This window comes from Mustela nivalis, assembly GCF_964662115.1.
Source record: "Mustela nivalis genome assembly, chromosome: 6".
NCBI lineage: Eukaryota > Metazoa > Chordata > Mammalia > Carnivora > Mustelidae > Mustela > Mustela nivalis.
The window spans coordinates 150,942,161-150,965,716 of record NC_139025.1 but is presented as its reverse complement, the minus strand read 5'-3'; the positions used below and the strand labels follow the sequence as shown (position 1 = coordinate 150,965,716).

At 56.8% G+C, this 23,556-nt stretch overlaps 1 protein-coding gene across 5 annotated transcripts; it reads left to right on the top strand.

Annotated features, from left to right (window-relative positions):
- Positions 1-116: 116 nt before the first annotated feature.
- On the top strand, positions 117-23,507 carry MAN2A2 (mannosidase alpha class 2A member 2). 5 transcript variants are annotated; one of them, XR_014313123.1, is made up of 25 exons: positions 119-358; positions 620-820; positions 1,616-1,765; positions 2,325-2,582; positions 2,653-2,797; positions 2,932-3,103; positions 3,564-3,691; positions 3,887-4,060; positions 4,328-4,514; positions 6,759-6,936; positions 7,246-7,448; positions 7,653-7,835; positions 7,999-8,113; positions 8,334-8,401; positions 8,565-8,730; positions 9,255-9,491; positions 9,725-9,847; positions 10,141-10,255; positions 10,505-10,638; positions 10,784-10,925; positions 12,893-13,026; positions 14,793-14,987; positions 15,129-15,239; positions 15,801-16,005; positions 21,945-23,507. XR_014313123.1 is itself a non-coding variant. In XM_082736102.1 (25 exons), the coding sequence occupies exons 3-25, from the start codon at positions 1,634-1,636 to the stop codon at positions 15,951-15,953; spliced, it is 3,528 nt and encodes a 1,175-aa protein (XP_082592228.1). In that variant the 5' UTR covers positions 119-358; positions 620-820; positions 1,616-1,633; the 3' UTR covers positions 15,954-18,229. The 5 variants fall into 5 exon arrangements, 4 of the variants coding, with proteins under 4 accessions (XP_082592229.1, XP_082592228.1, XP_082592230.1 ...); XM_082736102.1 differs by lacking the exon at positions 21,945-23,507 and adding an exon at positions 13,281-13,355 and having other exon boundaries at positions 15,801-18,229; XM_082736103.1 differs by lacking the exon at positions 21,945-23,507 and having other exon boundaries at positions 117-358; positions 15,801-18,229.
- The last annotated feature ends 49 nt before the right edge of the window (positions 23,508-23,556 follow it).

Genomic DNA, 23,556 nt, shown 5'->3' with positions numbered 1-23,556 from the left:
GCCGGTCCCCGGGCGGCGGCGGGGAGCGCGCGGGAGGGGCCCGGCCGGCTGGCGGGGGCGGGGCGGGGCTGGCTGGCGGGGGCGGGGCCGACGCGGCGCGGCTGTCTCCGCCCCCCGCGCTGGTCGGCGGGCTGCCGCGGGAGGCGGCAGGGCGGGCGCGGGACAGGCGCAGCGGATCGCGGGGGCGGCCGTGGCCCCGCGGGAGCGCGGCTGCGGCGCGCGGAGCGGGCAGCGACGGCTGGGCTGACGCCCGCCTTCGCCTGCGTCGCTGCCTCCGCGCGAGCCGCCGCCCCCGGGGATGTGAGGGGCGCAGCTCGGCCGGCGGGGCCTGGAGCGGCGCGGAGGCCGGCCGCGGACGGTAACGCGCCTGGCGGACCCGGGGGAGGGCTCCGGCTGCACCCCGGGCCGCGACCGGGATGGGCAGCAGGAGAACGAGCGGCGCTTCGGGTCGGAGGCGGCCCGCGCTCCCGCACCCTGCCGTTGTCGATGCGGTCCCCGGGGCCGGGAGGGTCGGCGAGGGCCGCGGCCGGGAGGGGGCTGGGCCAGCCGGCGGGCGGGCCTCCGAAGACCCGGCGGCAGGTGCCTACCCACCCTGTGACCCAACTCTCTCTCCCCGCAGCTCCACCCACTTTGGCCTAGACCCAACCTCCAAGGGCTAAAAATATTGCCCGGAGGCTTCTGAGCTGATCAGATCGTGCTAAGTAGGGCACGACGCGCAGAGGCGACAGAGCTCCTCGGCCCCAGGGCGGGAGCCAGTCTCGGAGCGGCGGTTCCGCCCACGCTCGGCCCAGCAGCTAGCGGCCTCCCTCCGCCCCAGGAGGCAAGTGGGGGCCCGCGGGCGGTGGCAGCGGGCACTGGTACCCCGAAGTTGCCCCACAGCGGAGCAGTGTGCGCAGCTTCTTTCTAGCCGGGGGACCTTGGGCACCAATCACTGCTGGCTTCCAAGGGGGTCCCCCAAGTGCTCTAGAACCAAAAGCTGGAAGTTACCCCCTGCAGGAATCCCAACCAGCCCTGAGAAGAAGCAGGGCCCGTTTGGTGTGAGAAACGCGAGGCGCTCTGGCAGCTTTGTGAACTCATTCTGATTTTCTTAATGAGAGACGTGCTGTGCCAGGCGCTTTCTGGTGTGCATCTGTCTGAGCCAAGAGGCCAGAAGAAAGGCTTTCCTGTCCGTGCCTTTAAAGCAAACTAAATCTGTTTATTCCTCTGAAACTAGAAGCACATGGTCGAGGAGACTGGAGATCTACCTCCTTTGGCTGTGTCTTTCTTGTAGGGAAGCTAATTATGACCCTGAGGTTGTGGGGTGAACTCTGGAGTCAGACCTGGGAAGTCTCTTATCCTGTTGTGTTACCCTGGGAAGGAGCAGCCTCGGCATCCTAGGGGCAGAGCTGCCCCAGGACTGGACAGGACGAGCTCCTGGAGCTTTCTGGGTCTCAGCGGAGAGAGGAGGCCCCACAGCCAATGTTGGGATTTGATCCTTAGAAACTTGCTTTTCTCTGGAGTCAGGCAAATAGATGCACCTAGACGGTGGCACTCAGAAACTCTTTGGGGCATTTGGTGGAAAGATCAACAAAGGGATTTTGCCTGCTGGAGCCACAAATGGTGTCTCTCCTGCCAGGTGTGTGTGGAGGCCAGTATGAAGCTGAAAAAGCAGGTGACAGTATGCGGGGCGGCGATCTTCTGCGTGGCTGTCTTCTCGCTCTACCTGATGCTGGACCGAGTGCAGCATGACCCCACCCGTCACCAGAATGGTGGGAACTTCCCCCGGGTGAGTCAGACTTGGCTGCTAATCTCTTCATGTATACAGGTCATCTCAGCTCAGGTGGAGAGTCACTGTCAGCCCAGGACAAAAACGTCTCTTTCCAATAGGCAGATTTTCTAGAAACGCAAAGATAAAAACAAGGATAGCAAAAAGAGAGAAGGAGGAACATGTCCTGCCGTTCTGTCCTCCTGAATTCTTGGCAGACATTGCTAATGGATTGCAGCATTCTTTCCCACTAAGCCCGGATGCAGTCCTTGTCAGCATCATGCCCCAGACAGGCCACACCTGGAGAATAGGCACTCGAGATGAAATCTTCGCCTTCCATGAGCCGGGGTGGGTTGGGGAGGGGGGCGGCGAGGGTACTCCCAAGCCAAGTGGACTGTAGTCCTCTAGTGATTTGCAGATCTCCCCTTATCTGACCAGATCCATCCAGGCCTGTAGGCTCCTGGCTCTGCCTGCACTTGGGGAGAAGGATCACAGTCAGGCCTCTGGTGGTGGGCCCCACGCAGGGATCCTCCCTGTGGCGCCAGAAGCCGTGGGTGATTGCTTTCTGATCTTTCGGCAGAGCCAAATTTCTGTGCTGCAGAACCGCATTGAGCAGCTGGAACAGCTGTTGGAGGAGAACCATGAGATCATCAGCCACATCAAGGACTCGGTGCTGGAGCTGACAGCCAACGCGGAGGGTCCGCCCGCCCTGCTGCCCTACTACACGGCCAACGGCTCCTGGGTGGTGCCACCCGAGCCCCGGCCCAGCTTCTTCTCCATCTCCCCTCAAGACTGCCAGTTTGCTCTGGGGGGCCGGGGCCAGAAGCCAGAGCTGCAGGTAGGGGCCCGCGCTGGCAGGGAGCGCTGGTGGTTGTGGCTGGGCGCTGAGCTGCTCTCTGGCCTGGCAGATGCTGACCATATCAGAGGAGCTGCCCTTTGACAACGTGGATGGCGGCGTGTGGAAGCAAGGCTTCGACATCTCCTATGGGCCCCACGACTGGGACGCTGAAGACCTGCAGGTGTTCGTGGTGCCTCACTCCCACAATGACCCGGGTGAGGCCCCGGCGGAGCCCTGGGAGCCGGGCTGTGCCGGGAGGGGGGGGGGGCGGAGTTCTTCGATGGCAGGGGTGAGGGAGGGGCCCACAAAGAGGCTGGCGTCCTAAGGGGACCCTGTGTTGGCTCCCCAGGCTGGATCAAGACCTTTGACAAGTACTACACAGAGCAAACCCAGCACATTCTCAACAGCATGGTGGGCAAGCTGCAGGAGGACCCCCGGCGGCGCTTCCTCTGGGCGGAAGTCTCCTTCTTCGCTAAGTGGTGGGACAACATCAATGCCCAGAAGAAAGCAGCAGTCCGCAGGCCAGTGCCCACCGGGGAGGCATGGGAGGGCTGCCATCTGGGCCCCGGGATGGCTGCCAGAGCAGCTGGAGGCCAAGTGGTGGGCGCCAGTGTGGCAGGGAGAGGCAGAGGGAAGCAGGGCAGGGAGGAGCGATGGCAGAGGGGCCGAGGCAAAGAACACAAGAGCTGGTGTTAGGAGAAATCAGAGTCACATGAAGCTGTATGCCCGGAGAAGAAAGACCCCAGGGCCTGGCCCCAGGAAGCGTAGATGGAGGTCCAAAGAGAGGCCGGCCCGGACAGCGTGGAGGTTGTATGGTGGGGAGAGCAGGGTGCTCAGTTGTTCTGTGGGTCCTGGGCTTGGGCTGGGCTGGGTGAGGCGAGTGGGCTCGGTGAGGCCAGCACACACAGGTCCTGGCACTTCTGGTCAGCGGGACTGGGAGAGCATCCTTGCCCCACGCTGAGTGTGAGTCCCTCACTGCAGGCTGGTGGGAAACGGGCAACTGGAGATTGTGACAGGAGGCTGGGTGATGCCGGACGAGGCCAACTCCCATTACTTTGCACTCATTGACCAGCTTATTGAGGGCCACCAGTGGCTGGAGAGAAACCTCGGTGAGTCTGGGCTCAGGAATGGGGTCTTTCCCCATAGCTGGGCCCAGGAGGCAGCAGGGGCCTGTGGGGCACGGATTGGCGGGGGTTGGGGGGGTGTTCCCTTTCCAGGCTGATTCCACCAGCTTGGGCCTGGCGTGATGACAAGAAGGGAGCCCAGGACCAGGGAGCCCACCTGTGGCTCCCGTGTCCTCTCAGGTGCAACCCCGCGCTCTGGCTGGGCAGTGGACCCCTTTGGCTACAGCTCCACCATTCCCTATCTGCTGCGCCGTGCCAACCTGACCAGCATGCTGATCCAGAGGGTGCACTATGCCATCAAGAAGCACTTTGCTGCCACCCACAGTCTGGAGTTCATGTGGAGGCAGACCTGGGGTAAGACCAGGTAGGGTGGAGCGGGTCACAGTTCTCCCTGGGGAAGGAAAGGGGGATGAGAAATAAGGCTCCAGAACAGACCAGCGAGCGCTAGTGCTGGTGGCCAGAGTGCTCTCCTCCTTCGGGGGAGGTCAGGGGTCACGTTCACCCCTGGCCTCTGCAGGGCCTGCTGTCTATCCCGCGGGTCTGAGCGGCCCGGCCCCTGGAGACGCCGTAGGCTCCGGGGGTAGCCTGCTTCTGGCTGATGGCCCGCTCTGTCTTCTCCAGACTCAGACGCCAACACGGACATCTTCTGCCACATGATGCCTTTCTACAGCTATGACGTGCCCCATACCTGCGGCCCGGACCCCAAGATCTGCTGCCAGTTCGATTTCAAGCGGTTGCCAGGTGGACGCATCAACTGCCCCTGGAAGGTGCCGCCCCGGGCCATCACAGAGGCCAACGTGGCTGAGAGGTATTCTTTTCCAGCCTACGCTGGGCCATTTCACACAGAGGAGCCAGGAGACCTGGCCTCAGGCCGGGCTCTGCTTCACAGGGGGTGGGGGCGTTTGTACCTCTGTAGAAAGGGGGGTGGGCACAGGGAGTGAGTTCAGGTCCCCAGCCACTAAGGTGGCAGCTCCTTTACTGAACCTCCCTGGAAAACTGGAATTATCCAGAATGGTTTTATTTTCCCAAATGAGGATATTTCCCAGCCAGTGCCGGTTGATTGACTCAGAAGGGAACAATTCTCAAAATAAGTGAATTTCTTTGCACCCTGTGGCCTGATATGCCTTTATTTAGCACGGGCATCCTGATTTGGCTCAAAATTGGCCACGAGCCCCCATTCAGATGCATAGTCAGTCCTGCCCAAGAGCCCCCAGCCTCCGAGAAAGCCCACTTGTGCCGCCAAGGGTCATTAGAGACCCCTAAAGATGTCTCTGCTGCTGAAGTCAGCCCACGCCCCGGGATAGGGCAGACTAAGCGTGATCTAGAACAGTGGGTTGGCCGGAACCAAATGGCCTTGGGAATATAACAAGTTGAACTGGTTTTCGTGTTGTGGTAACTCAGATTTCCATGAGGTCTGAGAGGGGAAATGTGTGACCAAAAGGGAAAGAAAATGGTCTTTTGTTTCTGAAACTCAGAAATCTGAATGCTGATTCTAAGCAAGATTCTAGGGCTGTTAAGGCGCGGTGTGTCTTAGAGCAGCAGTTGTGACCTGTGATGCCAGCCCAGGTCTGCGGAGGGCAAGTCATGAGAGTAACTTCGTCTTCTCCTTTGAAAGGCTCACTAGGCTCAGGAATTAGGGGAAGAGGGTGTTCGAGGGGTCCTCCCTTGAGCGCAGAGTAGTATAATAGTACCCGCCGGGTCAGCACAGTTAAGTAGATTAGTGGCTGAGTGAACCACGGTACCACAATGTGCCAATTACTAGATTGGTCTGAAAAGAGACAGGGACTTTAATGAGAGGCTGCGAGGCTCTGATTTTCTATTGATTTTTACCAGTTACTTCACTGAAAACGAAAATGACAAATGTGTATTTATCGTTTCTTCTGTATGTGCAAGGCGCCATTCTAAGTGTTCAGTATATATGAATTTGTGTAGTTTTTTTTTTTTTAAGATTTTATTTGTTTGACAGAGAGAGAGATTACAAGTAGGCAGAAAGGCGGACAGAGAGAGATGGGGAAGCAGGCTCCCTGCCGAGCAGAGAGCCTGATGCAGGGCTCGATCCCAGGACCCTGAGATCATGACCTGAGCTGAAGGCAGAGGCTTAACCTACTGAGCCACCCAGGCGTCCCCGTTTAGTTTGTTTTAATTCTCAAAACATCATGATGGTAGGTACTGATGGTCTCCTCATTTTATAAAAACTGAGGCCCAGAGAAGTTAAGTAACTTGCCCAGAGTCACTCAGCCTAGTCCGTGTGGAGCTGGCCTAGTCTGGCTCTGGTTCTAGGCTCTTTGGTGGTGTGCTGTGCCACTAACTGGTAGGCAAAGTGAAGCCAGGTGTCAGGGTCAGGATCCCACAAGATCGCAACAGGTTGTGTGTGATGTGGGTTGAATCCAACCTGGTGAGATTTACTAGATGTAAATGTAAGGTTCCCCTCCTAGCCTCAGAAAACAGCATAGAAAAGTTCAGGATGAGAAGAGAGGACCTTGCTGAACCTCAGGCATGAGAAATGTGCATGCTGGCTGACATCAGCTCCGTGGGGTGACCATGGGGCTGCCAGAGACGCTCCTGCTGATGCCCCTGCACGCTGGCCGGCCGAGGGGGCGGTCAGGGGGCTCACCTGGACTCCCGCCTCCAGTGCTGGGCCCCTTGCTCTGAGGGACACAGGCACAGTGTTCTGGGGAACTGCTGGGGATGGAGGGACCCAGGAGACAGAGGAGCTGGGCTTGTGGAGTGGGAACGGAAGGCACAGAGGAGTGTGGTTTGCATCTGGAGGAGAATGGTGGGGGGGTGCTGCATTGCGTGTGGTGTCCAAGGGCCACTGTGATATCCAGGACCTGCAGCCAGAAACCACAGCCCAGCCTGGGAAGACGTCCCTGGTTGTCAGAACTATCCAGAGAACATGGGGCTCCCAGGCACAGGTTTCCCAGTCTGGGTGGTGCCCACTGCGGGCCCCATGACTCCTTGATGGATGTGTTCAGGGGCCCTCTGGGGCTGGCTCAGCCCCATTCCTCTTAGGCCCAGACTCCACTGGGGCCCATGCCCTTCCCCACTGCAGGGCCGCGCTGCTCCTGGACCAGTACCGGAAAAAGTCCCGGCTGTTCCGGAGCAACGTCCTCCTGGTGCCACTGGGGGATGACTTCCGATACGACAAGCCCCAGGAGTGGGATGCCCAGTTCTTCAACTACCAGCGGCTCTTTGACTTCCTCAACAGCAAGCCTGACCTTCATGTGCAGGTGGGAGGGGCGCTGAGCTGGGGGGCAGGGTGGGGGGGTTCTTCCCCAGTGCTGCAGACTGGCCTGGCCTGGGAGGTTACCAGCTCCGGGGGGGTGGTTTGTGCCCAACTCTTGGGCAAGAGCCTCCCTTTTCTGTCAGAGTTCCTCTGCGGGCCTCCTAGCATCTGCGTGCGGTCCCGCAGGGCGGGACGTGCCACGGCTGCCTGCACATAGGCAGAATCCCTGCCCCCAGTGCCCGGCTGCAGCCCTGGGGGCCACAGCTTCTAGAAGCTCTGGAACTGATGGGAACGGGTTTTGGGGTCTCCGCAGGCCCAGTTTGGCACCCTCTCTGACTATTTTGACGCTCTGTACAAGAAGACCGGGGTGGAGCCAGGGGCCCGGCCTCCAGGCTTCCCCGTGCTGAGCGGGGATTTCTTCTCCTACGCGGACCGGGAGGACCATTACTGGACTGGCTACTACACTTCTCGGCCCTTCTACAAGAGCTTGGACCGGGTCCTGGAAGCCCACCTGCGGTGAGGCTCACCCCCGCTTCCAGGCCAGAGGGAGGAGAATGAGCCTTCAGGGTTTCAGGAGGAGCCGGATTGGCTTAGAATGCACTAGAAGCGCTTGGAGACGAAGGCTGGCGGAGACGTGGTGGAAGGAAGGGGTCGGGGCTTGCTGAGCAGGGCGGACCTGGGGGTCGTGCAGGCAGGAGTGTGACCCCTCTCTCTGGGCAGGGGTGCGGAGATACTATACAGTCTGGCTACTGCTCACGCCCGCCGCTCTGGACTGGCCAGCCAGTACCCGCTCTCGGACTTCGCCCTTTTGACGGAAGCTCGACGCACTCTGGGCCTCTTCCAGCACCACGACGCCATCACCGGCACCGCCAAGGAGGCGGTTGTGGCAGACTATGGCATCAGGTGGGGGCTCCCTCCTCCTCCCTGCTGGATCCACTGTGCTAAAGAAACGCCCTGCTGGGCAGTCAGTGGGCAGGTCTGCCGAGGGCTCTTCCTGCGGGGAAGGTGAGCAGTCTGTCTGTGGCGGTGTTCTCCATGGCCCCCCGCCTGCCTCCTGTGCCCCCAGGCTCCTGCGCTCCCTTGTGAGCCTGAAGCAGGTCATCATCAATGCGGCTCACTATCTGGTGCTGGGGGACAAGGAGACCTACCGCTTCGAGCCTGAGGCGCCCTTCCTCCAGATGGTGAGCCCCGCTTCCTGTCCGCTCGGGGCGCTCTCTGGAGTGTGCAGTCCCATCCACGAGGGCGTCCCTCTTCCTGTTCTGCCTGCGCTGGAGGGAAGGATCGGTGCCCAGTGCAGCTGGTGGTCCACAGCCAGGACAGGCAGGGGCTGGGGAGGAGACAAGACCCTGAGCCAGGCCAAGCCCGGTGACAGTTCTTCCGTTCCCACCATCTAATCCCCAGGATGACACCCGCTTAAATCACGACGCCCTGCCGGAGCGCACAGTGATCCAGTTGGATTCCTCCCCCAGGTGAGCCAGACCCGGCCAGGTGCAGAGGTGAAGTCCTGCCGGCTCCCGGCACCGTCTCCCCCACGCCTGCCCAGGCACTGTGGGACATGGCCTGGCCACAGCTCTGCTCCCACTGCCCAGAGCCAGTGGCCTCCAAGGTGAGTGAGCCTGCCTCTCCCCACAGGTATGTGGTGCTCTTCAACCCCCTGGATCAGGAGCGGTTCAGTGTGGTGTCCCTGCTGGTCAACTCGCCCCGAGTGCGTGTCCTTTCAGAGGACGGTCAGCCACTGGCGGTGCAGATTAGCGCACACTGGAGCTCTGCCACCAGCACGGTCGCCGATGTCTACCAGGTGAGTGACGGCCCAGGGCATGGGCCCCAGCCCTCTGTGCTGACCCGGGGCCCCTCCCCGGGGCCTCACTCCACCTGGGACACAGGCCTCCCACTCTCCTGCTTCCTGCCTAGGTTGGGGGCAGGGGTCCTGGGGAGGGGGGACCGGAGGACAGTCATTCCTGGGACATGAGTCAGGAGTGGAAGGTTCTCAGGAGGGGAGGTTTGGTGCGGTAGGAAAGCAAAAATGGGGACTAGGTTGCCTTGCCATGTGCTTCCTGTTTCATAGTTTCTCAGTTATCATGAGATTCCTGAAAGTCTGACTAGAGGCAAGTGATGTCCCCTCGACTTTCAGAGGCGGCGGTAGGGGAGACAGAGGACCCCCCCCAGGTGTGGGCATTTCCTCAGCCTTTCTCAAGGAAAAAATAAATGCCCTGGGACTAGACTCCCAGGCCTGCACCCAGAATGGATGCCCATGCCGTGGGCCGCCCTTCCTCACCCCTGCCTTCCTCACCGCTCCCTTCCTCACCCCTCCCGCGCCGGCAGGTGTCTGTGCCCATCCGCCTGCCGGCCCTGGGCCTCGGCGTGCTGCAGCTGCAGCTGGGCCTGGACGGGCCCCGCACCCTGCCGGCCTCCGTGCGCATCTACCTGCACGGCCGGCAGCTGTCGATCAGCAGGCAGGACGCGTTTCCCCTGCGCGTCATTGACTCTGGCGCCAGTGACTTTGCGCTCAGCAACCGCTACATGCAGGTCTGGTTCTCAGGCCTCACCGGGCTCCTCAAGGTAAAGAGCCAGGGCCCAGGGCTGAGGAGGGCCTACCTGGCGGGGGCAGGGGTGCTGAGCGGCCTCGTGACTGTTGGGGGCCACGGAGTGGACCTTCTCGGCTCCTGAGCGGTGGGAGGGGGTGGCCCGGGGAAGCTGAGCTGGCTCCTCGGGGAGGTTCGTCCGTGCCCTCCCAGGGGGCAGGCCTGACATGCTGGTGTGGGGCCAGGGGTCAGGGCTGTGTTCTTTGGCAGAGCGTCCGAAGGGTGGACGAGGAGCAGGAGCAGCGGGTGAACATGGAGTTCCTCATCTATGGCACTCGTGCGTCCAAGGACAAGAGTGGAGCCTATCTCTTCCTGCCTGATGGGGAGGCCCAGGTAACCCTAAGACTGCTCAAAAATCCGGGGATCCGAGAAGCCCAGTGAACCAAGGCAGCGGTGGGATGTGGCCACAGGCCTCCTTCCAGGGTCGTCCCTGCCTGCCAGGGGCCTGGCCTCGGCTGCCTCTGGGAGTGGGGTGTGCCAAGGAGCAGCTGGGGCCTTGGGCCGGCTCAGCTGGGGCTCTCAGGCCGGGGCCTGCTGGGAACAAGTACTTCTGGCAGCGCTGGGCCAGTACCTCCCTGCTCTGCCCTCTGTGCTGTGGCTTTAGCTGCCTTCTGCCCTGTCCCCAGCCGTACATCCCCAAGGATCCCCCTGTGCTGCGTGTCACCGAAGGCCCTTTCTTCTCGGAGGTCGTTGCCTACTATGAGCATGTCCGCCAGGTGGTCCGGCTTTATAATCTGCCAGGTGAGCTTGGCGGACGAGCAAGGTCAGGAGGAAGGTCAGGGCTGCACCAGCGAGGCCACACTCTGCCTTCTGCCTGTTCTCTGCTCACACATCTGTTTTCAACAAACGTATTGCTTGAGACCAGAAGGACGTTAGTTCTCTTGCGGGGAACCTCCTGCAGAAATGCTGGGAGTAGCCGGCAGGTTGGGCACAGCCCCCCCAGCCCGTCTCTCAGGCCTGTCCACGCTCTCCCTTTGTCCTTCTGCCCAGGGGTGGAGGGGCTGTCTCTGGACATGTCATCCCTGGTGGACATCCGCGACTACGTCAACCAGGAGCTGGCCCTGCGCTTCCACACGGACATTGACAGCCAGGGTGCCTTCTTCACGGACCTCAATGGCTTTCAGGTGATTCCCAGGGCCTTGAGAGCAGTCGGCCCTGGTGGAGGAAGAGGAATCCGAGGCGAAAATGATCAGGGCCCCTTCAGACTGGGGACCCCTAGGGCCCAGAGGGTTCCCAGACGCCCTTGATCAGCCGGGCTTGCCCCCCCAGGTGCAGCCCCGGCGCTATCTGAAGAAGCTGCCCCTGCAGGCCAACTTCTACCCCATGCCGGTCATGGCCTACATCCAGGACGCCCGGGACCGCCTCACGCTGCACACTGCCCAGGCCCTGGGGGTCTCGAGCCTACATGATGGTGAGTGGGGAGCCCAGCTATGCCGAGGGTGGAGGACGAGGCAGAGTCCCATCTGTGCCCCAGGGCCTCCTCTCAGCGGGCCCCACCCCTGTGGTCTGCATCACCTTCAGGCTTGGAGAACATTCGCAGCGCCTGTCAGTCGCACGGGCACGGCAGGAAGGCAGATGCCGGCTGTCACCCTCCTAGTGGAGGCAGCCATGGAGGTGACCAGGGGATGGGGTCCTGTTGGGTCCTTTTTAGAAGCACCAGGGTATTGAACAGCGATTCTGAACCGAGCTCTGCGGCCCCATTTTCCTGGCCAGGGATGGAGGTAGGGGCAGTTGGAAAAGTGCATTTGATGTTATAATGAAGTATTTCACGGGTGCCTGGGTGGCTCAGTCAGTTAAGCATCTAAGTCTTTATTTCGGCTCAGGTCATGACCGCGGGGCTGTGGGACCGAGCCCGGTGTAGGACTCCACGTTGGGCATGGAGCCTGCTTGAGATTCTCTTTCTCCCTCTCCCAGCCTCTTGCTCACTTATGGAAAAAAAAAGGATGTTTTTAATTTTAAAAAATTGAGCAAAGAAGAAAGGGATATACTGTTTTCCTATTAACAGTCATTAAAAGAGAGAATTGTTGTTCTTAAAAATTGAAACAAAGCCAGGAGTACCGGGCTGGAGCTGGGCCATGCCAGGAAAGCTGAGGTGGCTCCATGTCCTCAGGGTAAATAGAACAGTTTGCACTTGGCCTCTGAGGCCTTCCGACTTTCTGGGTTTGGGATAGAGCCTTTGTGCAGGGCTGAGCTGAGAATGCCCGGTCTAGGCTGTGCTGGGGGCCGGTGGCCGGGGTCGTGGAGGCCTGCCCCCCTGCTGAAGGAGCGTGGCTCTGCTCCCCCTTCACCCGGGGTCACCCTGCTGTCAGACTGTGCCCAGCTCTGTCTGCACCATTGGCTGCTAGCTGAGCCCGGGGTCCCCCTGCCTTGGTTTTCTCTGCCCTTTTGGGAAACGATGTGTTCAGAGTTTATTTTTTATGTGTTTGTTTTTTAAAGATTTTGTTGGTTTACTTGAGAGAGAGAGCACGAGCAGAGGGAGAAGCAGAACCCCCTGCTGAGCAGGGAGCCCAATGCAGGACTCGATCCCAGGACCCCAAGATCAAGACCCAAGCCAAAGGCAGACACTTAACAGACTAGCCACCCAGGTGCCCTGAGATTATCGTTTTTTACCCTGAGCAACCTTTCCTGGAAAGATCTCCAGAAGTCCTAAAATGGACCCGTGCGTATAAAAGACTTAGAAACTAGAGCAGTCAGAATCGGGCTGGGGAGAAGGTTAGGGGCCCCTGAGTAGACTCCCTCAGGAGATTATTTTAAAAAGCAGGTGCTGGGAAAACCCCACACCACGACATACATCAGCTTTGCAGGGAGCCCCTTCCCCGAGCGTATTTTACAAAGCCTTGGCGCTCCTCTGCCATCCCTTCTCCCCAGGGCAACCCAAAATGATACCTAATTTGAGCCTGTGTCTTATTTGCCATCTGCCTGTCCCCTGTGCCCTCCTTGTGACAGACGAGGCAGCCGAGCTGGAGTCCAGCCCAGCGTAGAGTAGGGGCGGGGCGGGCGTGTGTTCCAGTCACAACAAAGTCTGCCCGGGGTACCCGGCTTTGGGCCTGCGCAGGAAGCTCTGTGGGCCGCCCCGAGCCCTTCTGTTCACTCGTTCACTTTGTTAACGTGGCCAGTCCAGATAAGGTCCCCAGCCTGAGGCACAGGGCCCACCTGCCCGCTCTGGGCCCCTTGCTTCCTCTTCTGGGACAATGGCCCTCACTCAGCCCCCTTCGAGCCCCAGCTTCCACGGCTCTGCCTCCGCTCGGTGACTCTGTGTCCGGCGAGTTCACCAGGCGGGTCCCCTGGGGCCCGTGGTTGGGATTCTCCTTCCAAAGCCCAGTGTCTGTGTGGGGATGGGGGGGTCGCAGGGCCGTGGCTCACAGTTAGCGTCCCCAGGCCAGCTGGAGGTGATCCTGGACCGACGGCTCATGCAGGACGACAACCGGGGTCTGGGCCAAGGGCTCAAGGACAACAAGAGAACCTGCAACCATTTCCGCCTCCTGCTGGAGCGGCGAAGCCTGGGCAGTGAGGTAAATTCTGGGTCTTCCTCCCCGGGAGCCAGGTCAGGCTGGTCCTTGGGTGGCAGAGCTAGAGGCGGGCGAGGGGTAGCGAGAGTAGGGCTCTTCCGGGGGTGCGGGGAGTGAGCCTGACGCTCTGCCGGGCAGCCTGGCACTTCCGTCTCCTGCGGCACCTCCTGCCTTCCTCTGTGCCGCCGGTCCCCACCGTGTCCTCCAGCCCTCTGCTGCAGCCCCGTGCATCTCATGGCTTTCTTTGCCCCCACCAGCCTGGCTTTTTCTCCAAACTGGCAGCCATGTTTAGGGACTTGGTCTTTCACAGCAGCAGGAGCGGTGACCTCGAGGTAAGGGCTAGCGATGGGGTGTCGGACTAGTGGTAGCGAGTTGTGCCTGGGCCTGCGGATGACAGAGCCTGCCACTCAGTCCCCTGAGGCCGTGGCTCAGTCCTCACTCACTATGGAGATCCTAAGCTCTTGTGCTGTAGGCCTGAGGGGGACACAAGCATCCCCGTTCCTCACCCCACCCCCCACCCCACTCTCTAGGACTTCGCTTGCGGGGGGAGGGGGGCAAGCTTTGTGTGTAAAATGAAGGTAGAAATCTGCCCCCTGGTGCTGAGGAGGGAGAGAACATCATGTGCCAAGGCCGCTGAGGAGGACAGCTTCCAGGGGTGCGTCAGCCCAGCACAGCCATGACAAGTGGGGTCTGATCTGATCCCGTGAACCGCGGCACAGGGCAGAAGGCAGGAGAGACCGCGCGAACGGGCAGCGGCCCTGTCTAGAGCTGCCTGCCCAGTGCGGTAGCTGCTAGCCATGCGTGGTTATTTAAGTTAATTAACATGATCCAAATTTAGTTCTTCATTCGCACCAGTTAACGCTTCGAGCGTCCCATGGTCACATGTGGCTGGCAGCTACTTTGTCGTCCAGCGCAGGTATAGTGTGTTTCTGTCATGGCAGAAGGTTCTAGTGGCCGTTGCTGGGCTAGCAAGAGATTGGGGGTCATTTGGGGCAGACTGTCATGGTCCGGGACCGGCTGGTAGAAGAGCCTAGACTTTGACTGGAGGCCCAGGAGGGACCAAGCAGGCAGGCTTGGCCCTAAGCTGTCGCTCGAACAGCTGGAGTACTGAGGAGTGGACCTCCAGGGAGGCTGGAGGCAGGCGAGGCTGTAAAGGCTGTTGAAGCAGGAGATGTCAGTGGCTCAATAGCGAGCCACGGGAGAGAGCTTGTGGGTTGGCGGGGGAACGGAGGTCAGGCGAAGGGGAAGTTAGAGATTCTGGGCGACGGGCAGGAGGGTAATGCTAGGACAGAAGTCCAGAACACGGACAAGTAGCCACCTCAGAGGAAGTCCAGGTCAGCCACCTAAGCAGCTGTCCTCGGTGGGCTCAGCTGTGGGGGGCCCCAGGCCTGAGGACCGGGGCTGGTGCTGCGGACGCGGGGCTGTACCCAGACCGCAGGATCACTCGAGCACGCCCTCCATGTGTGTGCAGCACACGTCTGTCTTTCCTGTTCTCTTCCCCACTCTGAGAATCTCGGTGATGGGAGATGGTGCTTGGGGTATGGGGGTGTGTGCTTGTTGTAAAGTCACAGAAGCAAAACCCCAGAAGAAGTCAAGGAGAGAGGGCCTAGCAAGCAGTCCTTTCTAGGTTGTGAGAGATGAGATGGAAAGTGGCCTCATGTGAAGGCTCCTGGAGCCTCCCAGACACATCGGGGAAGCTCTTCCCGGAGGAACTGACCCGGGCGCGCGTTTACCGCCCCCCTCACGTGCATCTCCGGCCCCCCTCGCAGGTCCAGGATGGCCGCTCCACCAGCTACCCGTCCCTCCTCAGCCACCTGACCTCCATGTACCTGAACACCCCAGTGCTCGCCCTGCCCGTAGCCAAGAGGCAGCTCCCGGGCCCCGGCCTGCGCTCGTTTCATCCCCTGGCCGCTTCTCTGCCCTGTGACTTCCACCTGCTCAACCTGCGGACGCTGCAGGCCGAGGTGAGCGTCCCCGTCAGGCTCTGGCCTGGTGTGCCCCAGGCTCCTCCCCGTCCCGGTCCTGCCTGCTGGGGAGCAGGGCTGCCCCCTCCATGAGCCTTGAGCAGCCCCGACCCCCTACCGCCCCTCGCGTCTTTCACCCAGGACGATGCCTTGCCTTCGGCGGAAACTGCACTCATCCTACACCGCAAGGGTTTCGACTGTGGCCTTGAAGCCAAGAACCTGGGCTTCAACTGCACCACAAGCCAAGGCAAGGTATGGGCCGGAACATGGGGAGGCTGCCGTGAGGTGGGCAGCGAGGATGGGCTTGGGGGCGTGGGGGTCCCTCCAGGGCATTTTGGAGAGGGAGGGAGAAGCTGTCCATGGGTGTTTCCAAAGCAAGCGAGGCTTGGTGGGGGCGCGTTCTGGGCGAGACACACAGCTGGAGAACTCGTGCTCCACGAGCAGAGACCACTGTCCCACAAGGTGGAAAGCCCCAGAAGCTCATGCTGCTGCTCTGGGAGCTCTGTTCATGGGTTAAGCTGGCGCTGATATGCAGCTCCATGTGCCACAGTCTGGGCGGGCGCTGGTGGGTCCAGAGTGGACCCCAACGTGGTCCCTGTCCTCAAGGAGCTCACGGCTCTGGGCGGAGCTGCCTACCCTGTGGCCCACGGGCAGCCTTCAGAGCCGAGCACATCCCAGGGACCCTCCGAGACGGCACACAGACTCCCACGTGCGGGGAGGCTCCGTGTTGCCTCCGTGGGCTTCTCCAAGAGGTAACAAGGCATATAGAGGAAGGGTGCCCAGCACAGCCCCGTCCCATGTCCCTCTCCACAGGTGGCCCTGGGGAGCCTCTTCCATGGCCTGGACGTGGGGTTCCTGCAGCCGACCTCCTTGACGTTACTGTACCCCCTGGCCTCACCCTCCAACAGCACTGACGTCTATCTGGAGCCCATGGAGATTGCCACCTTTCGCCTCCGCTTGGGCTAGGGCTTCCTGTGGCCTGAAGGGAAAGCGCGTCAGAGACTGCCTCTCACACAAGGTCGGGTTGGGCAAACCGGACGGGTATCCTGTCCCGATCTACCTCTCAGAACTGTGACACGCTGGGCTGCGCCCTCATTTTCTGTTTATCTTTGCTTCTGCGTCCAGGGGCAGCTCCAAGCCCCGTGTCGGGTAGATAGGGCAGACGCTAGTGAGGTGGTGGCAAGAGGGCCCAGGGTCAGAGCGCGCGGGGCCAACCTCTGCTTTGGGTTGTGATGGCGCCCAGGTGGGCACAGGCTTAAGTATCCCCCCATTGTCCCAGAATGGGATGAAGGAGAAGCAGGGTCCGAACTGGTGGGGCGGCCGAGTGGGTAGCCGCCCAGCGCCGGGGTCACTGCCGTCAGGAGCCAGCTCGAGGGGGACTTTCTGGCTCTGGAAGGACTGCTTGTCTAGATGTGACCAGCAGGAGCTGAGTGACGGCTGGGAGGAGGGCGATGGGGACCTGGAGTTAGTGGGGCTGAGGAGGGAGCCCTGCTTTCCGTGATGACTCTGCTATAGGTGCTCCCTGGTCTGCACACCCCGGCTCAGGGCTGTGGGGTGGCAGGAAGGACTCAGGAGAGACCATGTCATGGCCAGAGCACAGAGGACACTTCAGATACCGACCCCCACCCCATCGCAGGCACTTGGTCTGTATGTTGATGTGTGGGCTGGTGGCAGGGACCTGGGGGGTCCTTCATCCTCCCTGACCCCACTTTGGTTCCTGTACTCTGTATACCACTGTCCTCGGGAGCTCCTTCCCATCCTGGGGGCATTTGGCTTGGCACATTTCCTTTCCCTGGAAAGAAAGCGAAGCCTCCAGGCGCCTGTGAGCGTGAGCAGTTTGAGAAGAAGGCTCTTGGCCCCATCCCTGTGTGGGCAGGGCGAGGGGGGGGTCTTCCTCTACGGAATCCTGGCACAGGGACTGGGGATACAGAGCGTACACTAGGAGGCATTATGGCTGCTCATGGGCCTTCATTTCAGCTTTGATTCATAGAGAAGAGTTTTTGGTAGTCTCTATAGATGCTGAAACAGTATTTGGTAAAGTTTAAGATCTATCCCTTATTAAAAATCTTAGTAAGTTAAGATGACAAAGAGACATCGTAATCTAGATGAAAACAAATCTCTATCGCAAACCAGCAGTTGGTGACATTCTAAAGAACCACAGGCATTCCCATACAAGTCGGAAGCGAGCCGAGGACTCATCACTCATTAGCGGTGTCCTGGCACGGTCCCCCCCATGGGAGAGCGGTGAAGGAGAGGAAGGTACAGCTGTCATTATCTGCAGACGACAGCCCGGCCAACCCATACAGTGTACGAGAGCCCACAGGAGACCTGCTAAGACCATTCTGTGAGTGGACACACATGGCAGACACGATGCTCCCGGAAGATTTCAGTTCTCTCCGAATCAGCCCTTAAGTTCAGTGTGTTCCAGGACCAACAGGCTCCTGGAACGACAGGCAAAGTCCCGGAGCAGACCCCCAGGGAGACAGGAACTTAGTAGGATAAAAGGAGTATTTGAAGTAGGGAAAAAAGATGGCTTGTTTAATAAATAGAACTTTAAGACACGTGGCCCTCAAAGTAAGAGATCTGTAGCTCACAGTTGCCACGACAATTAGATCCAGAGGAAAGAATAGAAAAGTTCAACTGCAAAATTACTAAAGGATATACAGGAGATTATTATATCTCTGGGATGGGAAGCTCTGTTTTAAACATAACATGAAACCTAAAAGATCTAATGAGGGGAATAATAAAAAGGTTTGACCACCCCAAGATATTGAAAGTGTACGTATGATGGAGAACATTATGGTTCCAACACAAATGAGACTGGGAGAAAAAATGTTTGCAGCCTTTCCAATATTGATGAGTATTGATACTTCAGGAGAAAAGCTTGCTTTGGGGTCCTTGGAGAGGGTCCCCTGGGCCTGCTTAGCAGATCCCCAAACATCCAGAATTCTTCCGGATCACCCAGGGCTGTTGTCACCACCATCAGGCCAGGGCACGTGGAATGCTAAGTCACAGCGGAAGAAATGAGATTACCAGGTGAGGTGCTCAGCACAGAGGACCCGGTACACAGAGGAACTCAATAAATAGAAGCGGTGATCTTATTAGTAATGCCAAGTAGTTATATCACAGCAGATGGTATCTGCTAGTATCCTATGACTTGTAATCAAACGATAAGGGAGACTCTGTGAAACACCCCCCCCCCCAGGAAATGAGCAGAATAAAGGCTATTTATTACATCTGAAGGTCTTAGATTTTCCATGGAGTTATTCATCTGCCCGGAACAATGTTTAATCCTGCACACTGACCTTTTAAAACCACTCAAGGCAGCGTAGTTCAAGGTGAGGTCCACATCACCAGGAGTGTTTCTTTCCGGTTCAGCTTTGGAGCCTGAACTGGTGGGGGGTGTCCCTGAGCCGGGACGTGGGGACAAGGGCCCGTGGAGTGGAGACAGAGACTTGCTTGCACCGCCGTACAACTGGGAATAGCACTCAAAAGAATCCGCATTTTTAACAAGCTTCCAGGTGATTCTCTTGCATACAGTAGTACAGAAATGGGCCTTTGATTTTAAGGCAAACTGCAGTCTTTCACCACGGAGCCCTGACACTGAGGCCTCCGTTCTGAGGGTGATAATCAGAATTAGAACAAGGACACGACATGCAAGCAACATCAGCCCCTGGAACTAGAATTCTCTTCCTCCCGGCACCCCTCAAGCCACTTAAAACTACCCCACCTCCAAGAAGAAAGGAACCCCGGCAAGGTGGATTGAAACCAAGAACCAAGTTCTGTGCAGGCTGAGCCAGGCACGGACTGCGCTGACCCAGCTTCCCTAGGGGGTGGGCTTGAGAGACCCTCAGAAGGACGGCATCTCTCAGCAGAAGCTTGCCTGCCTCCCCCACTGTCACCGTGGCCAGCTAACTGCACCCAAGCCCTCACGGAGGAGGAGAGAAGCACAGTCTGGGTGGTGGGAACAAGGCTCATCACCCAAAATCGAAATCTCTTGTTTTTGTTTTTGTTTTTTTTTTTTTTAAAGATTTTATTTATTTATTTGACAGAGAGAAATCACAAGTAGGCAGAGAGGCAGGCAGAGAGAGAGAGAGAGGAGGAAGCAGGCTCCCTGCTGAGCAGAGAGCCCAATGCGGGACTTGATCCCAGGACCCTGAGATCATGACCTGAGCCGAAGGCAGCGGCTTAACCACTGAGCCACCCAGGCGCCCCTCTTGTTTTTTACTAGCAAAAATTCGTCCACATAAACACTGCGGGGGAGGGGGGCAATTCTCATAGCAAGAACAGGTGAGAGAGGAAGAGGCCAGATCCTTCAAAACAAACCTCGATTTCACTTGGGGTCTATGGGAAATCTGTTCAGAACTTCTTAGCGGCTACTGGGACCGAGTGGATCTACAGAGTCTCATTGATTCTGGGTCCTGACTTTGGACCCCCAGATCGAGGTAAGCCTGAAGTGAAAGTGAACTCTGGGCACAGGAGACCTGGAGCCGTGGGAGGTGAGGACTTCCCAGCCCTTGGGATGTGCGACAGGGTTGAAGATTTAAAAACCAGCGCTGAGTGTGGAAGCCTCGAGGAGCTCACTCGGGGGAGGGGGAGTCGGGTTTCCCTGGCGGGGAGCCCAGGGGCCTGCATTGGAACCGGTCGCGTGGGTGTGCGCATGGCTACCTCCTCAACCCCGGATGCCTTGGGATGGTCAGAGGTTAAAAATGCAAGAGCCTCGTCCTCCTAAGACTGGAGGCGCTCTCCTCTGACCCAGAACAGAGAGAACGGCGACGGCCTGAGCAGCTGGGAGGCTGCGTGGCTCAAGGGGAAAGCAGTGGCCGGGAGCCCTCCAAGCCCGAGTGGCACACACAGGTGACTGAGAGTGACCAAGGGGCCAGAGCCAGGCCAAGCAAGTAGCACAGGATGAGAAAGCGAAGAGACTGCAAGGAAAAACGTGACAAAATATAAGCCCCCCAAAATATTTTATTGAAATAGACTCCGCGTGGCAGAAACACCAGATTCGGTGCAGATGACACAGAGACTTGTGCATTTGGAAAACTGAGCTGAGGAATCCGTCGAACCCACCACCAAGGTAAAAGGAAAATATAAAAGAGGTTAAGAAATATGGCAGATAGGGGCGCCTATGTGGCTCAGCTGGTTGAGCAAACTCTTTGTTTTGGCTCAGGTCACGGTCTCAGTCAGGGTCGTGAGATCGAACCCTGTGTCGGGCTCCACACCTGGTAGGGAGCCTGCCCAAGATTTGCTCTCCCTCTGCCCCAACCCCTACCCCCTAGCTCCCATGTTCTCTCTCAAATACAAAGAAAGAAGAAAAGGCGGAGAGACTTGGAAGCAATGACATAGCATTTAGCAGCACTTTTAGGAGAGACTAGTGAGTAGGGAAGAGGAAACCATCAAAAGGATAGCGGGTGCATTCTTCAGAAAGGAAGCTATGTAGGAGTCCTTAAATGGAAGCGCTCACCAAGTTCCAAGAAAGGGGTGTTTAAAAAAAAAAAATCCTCCTGTACACATACTGCAAAAAAACAAAAACAAAAACCCCTACCTACAAATCAACAAGAGAGAAACCAAAAGGAAAGACCACCGGAACGCCGGCAGACATCGAGTTAGCATCAGTAGATCCCTGGAGTCCATGAAGTAATGCCTTCAGACTTAGGGAACATGACTGCCAAGCCGGGATCTGGTGGCAGGTGCACTCCCATTCAGAGGAAGGGAGAAATGGCCTAAACACGCAAAGGCTAAGAGTTTGCAGTGTGCAAAATTCAGTGGGAGAACAAAGGTGTTCTTTGGGAAAAGCGAAAATCCAGGATGCGTAAGCCAGTGGTGGGTATGCCTCTTGATCTTAGGGTTGTGAGTTCAAGCCCCACATTGGACACAGAGCATAAATAATTTTTTTTTTTTTTTTTAAGAGAAGGTGTAGGGACACCTGGGTGGCTCAGTTAAGCGGCTGCCTTCAGCTCAGGTCATCATCCCAGGGTCCTGGCATCAAGTCCGGCATCGGGCTCCCTGCTCAGTGGGGAGCCTGCTTCTCTGCTCTGCCTGCTGCTCCCCCTGCTTGTGTGCTCACTCACTCTCTGACTAATAGATAATAAAAAAGGCAATGCATAAAGAAATACTGTCCATTCATATAATGAAATACTAGAAAGTAGTTTAAAGGAATAAACTAAACACTCATGTGCATTGACATGAATAGATCTCAAAGCATTGCTAAAGGAAAAGAAAGGTACTGGGGCGCCTGGCTGGCTCAGTCAGTAAAGCATGCAACTCGTGATTTTGGAGCCCCACGTTAGGTGTAGAGATGATTTAAGTTAAAAAAGTCTACTTACAGAGTGATACATACTTAGGACAAAATCCTGTAAGGACAGTCTTTTCAATAAATGGTGTTGAGAAAATTGGATATCCACATACAAAAGAACAAAGTTGGAAGATTATCTTATACCTCACACAAAAATTGAAAGGGATCAAAGATCCAAATGTAACAGCTAAAACTATGAAACTCAGAAGAAAACAGGAGGAAATCTTCATGACTGGCAACAATTTCTTAGATATAACACCAAAAGCAATAATCCTTCTGGAAAGGAGTCACCATTCTAGATCCCATTAAGATATTCATGCTTTGTGTAAAGAAATAAAAAGAGCAACATTAGCAGGATTCCAATTCAGAAAAGGTGATTCCTATCCCAATGGATGACTTTGAGGGGTTCATGATGTCCGTGGAGAAAGTCACTGCAGATATGGTGGAAAAGCAAAAGAACTAGAATTAGATGTGGAGCCTGGGGACCCCTGAGTGGCTCAGTCTTTAAGAGGCTGCCTTCAACTCAGGTCATGATCCCAGGGTCCTGGGATCGAGTCCTATATTGGGCTCCTTGCTTGGCAGGGACCCTGCTTCTTCCTCTCCTCCTGCTGCTCTTTAACTCTCTCTCTCATAAGTAAAATCTTTTTTTTTTTTTTTTAAAGTGGAGCCCGCAGATGGGACTGAAATGCTGCAATCTCATGATTAAACTTGAATGGATGAGGAGTTGCTTCTTGTGGATGAGCAAAATGGTTTCTTGAGATGATGTCTACTGGTGAAGATACTATGAAGATTGTTGAAATGACAACAAAGGATTTACAATATTACAGAAACTTGGATTGACTCCCATTTTAAAAGAAGTTCTACTGAGTGTGGCTGAGTTGGGGAGGCACGTGACTTTTGATCTTGGGGCTGTAAGTTTGAGCCCCGTGTTGGGTAAAGGGATGACTTAAGAGAAGTTCTAGGGGGGCCTGGGTGGCTCAGCTGGTTGAGTGTCCAGTTCTTGATCTTAGCCCAGGTCTTGATCTCAGGGTTGGGAATTCAAGCCCTGCTTTGGCACTGGGGGCCATGCTAGGTGTGTAGCCTACTTAAAAAAAAAAAGTTTAAGTTCTGCTGTAGGTAAAATGCTATCAGACAGCCTCGCTCACTACAGAAAAATCACTAGTGAAAAGAGTCAATGTGGCAAACTAAATTATCAAGAAATGGCCACAGCTCCTCCACCTTCAGCAACCACCACCCTGATCCGTCAGCCGCCATCAAGGGAGGCAAAATCCTCCACCAGCCAAAAGATCACCACTCACCCAAAGCTCAAAGGATGATTAGGATTTTTTTTTTTTTTTTGGCAATAGAGTATTTTTAAATTAAGGTACACACGCTGTTTTCTTAGACATAATGCTGTTGCACACTTAGCACACTACAGAATAGTGTAAACACACTTACATACACTGGGAAACCAGAAAGTTTCACTTGACCCGCTTTATTGTGATATCCCCCTTATTGTCGTGGTCTGGAACTGAACCTGCAATATCTTGGAGCTATGCCTATAATCTCAGACAGTTCAGGGGAAAAAGTTCCTTATTCTGTAATGTCACAACTTTTAAGTTTCTGATTGTTTAAAAATATATATTGAGTTAAGGGCACCTGTGTGGCTCAGTCCGTTAAATGTCGGACTCTCAAATTTTGACTCAGGTCCTGATCTCATGGGTTGTGAGACTGAGCCTGCGTCAGGCTCCCCTCTCACTGGGGAGTCTGCTTAGACGTTATGCCCTTTCTCCTGCTTGTGCTCTCCTTCTCACTGTCTCAAATAAAACCTTTTTTTTTTTTTTTAAGGATATTTATGAGAGAGAGAGATGGTGAGAGAGGGAGCACAAGCATAGGGGAGCTGGAGCGGGAAAAGCAGGTTCCCTGCTGAGCAAGAAGCCAGACATGGGGCTTGATCCCAGGACACCAGGATCATGACCTGAGCCAAGGGCAGATGCCTAATGACTGAGCCACCCAGGCATTCCTCTCAGATAAAATCTTTTTTTTTTTTTAAGGTAAATAAACAAAAGTTTTAAAAGGCCCAATAGTGTGGTAAAAAAGGAACTTGTCCTTACTCTGTCATTGCCCCATCTGTTTGGCCATTAATAAGTCTTTTCACCTCCCTGAGCTTCATGTTTTGTCTCTGTAAAATGAGAATATCCCTTCCCAGCACTGCCTTATCTGGTTATTACACAGAACAGATGAAGTAACACCTATGGAAAGGTTCTTCTGTACAACATCTAGCACCCTGTGAGA

Coding starts and splice junctions, on each gene's coding strand:
- MAN2A2 (XM_082736102.1), top strand. CDS start 1,634: ATGAAGCTGAAAAAGCAGGTGACAGTATGCGGGGCGGCGATCTTCTGC. Junction 10,256..10,504: donor CCGGCTTTATAATCTGCCAG/GTGAGCTTGGCG, acceptor CCTTCTGCCCAG/GGGTGGAGGGGCTGTCTCTG. Junction 10,926..12,892: donor GGTCTCGAGCCTACATGATG/GTGAGTGGGGAG, acceptor TAGCGTCCCCAG/GCCAGCTGGAGGTGATCCTG.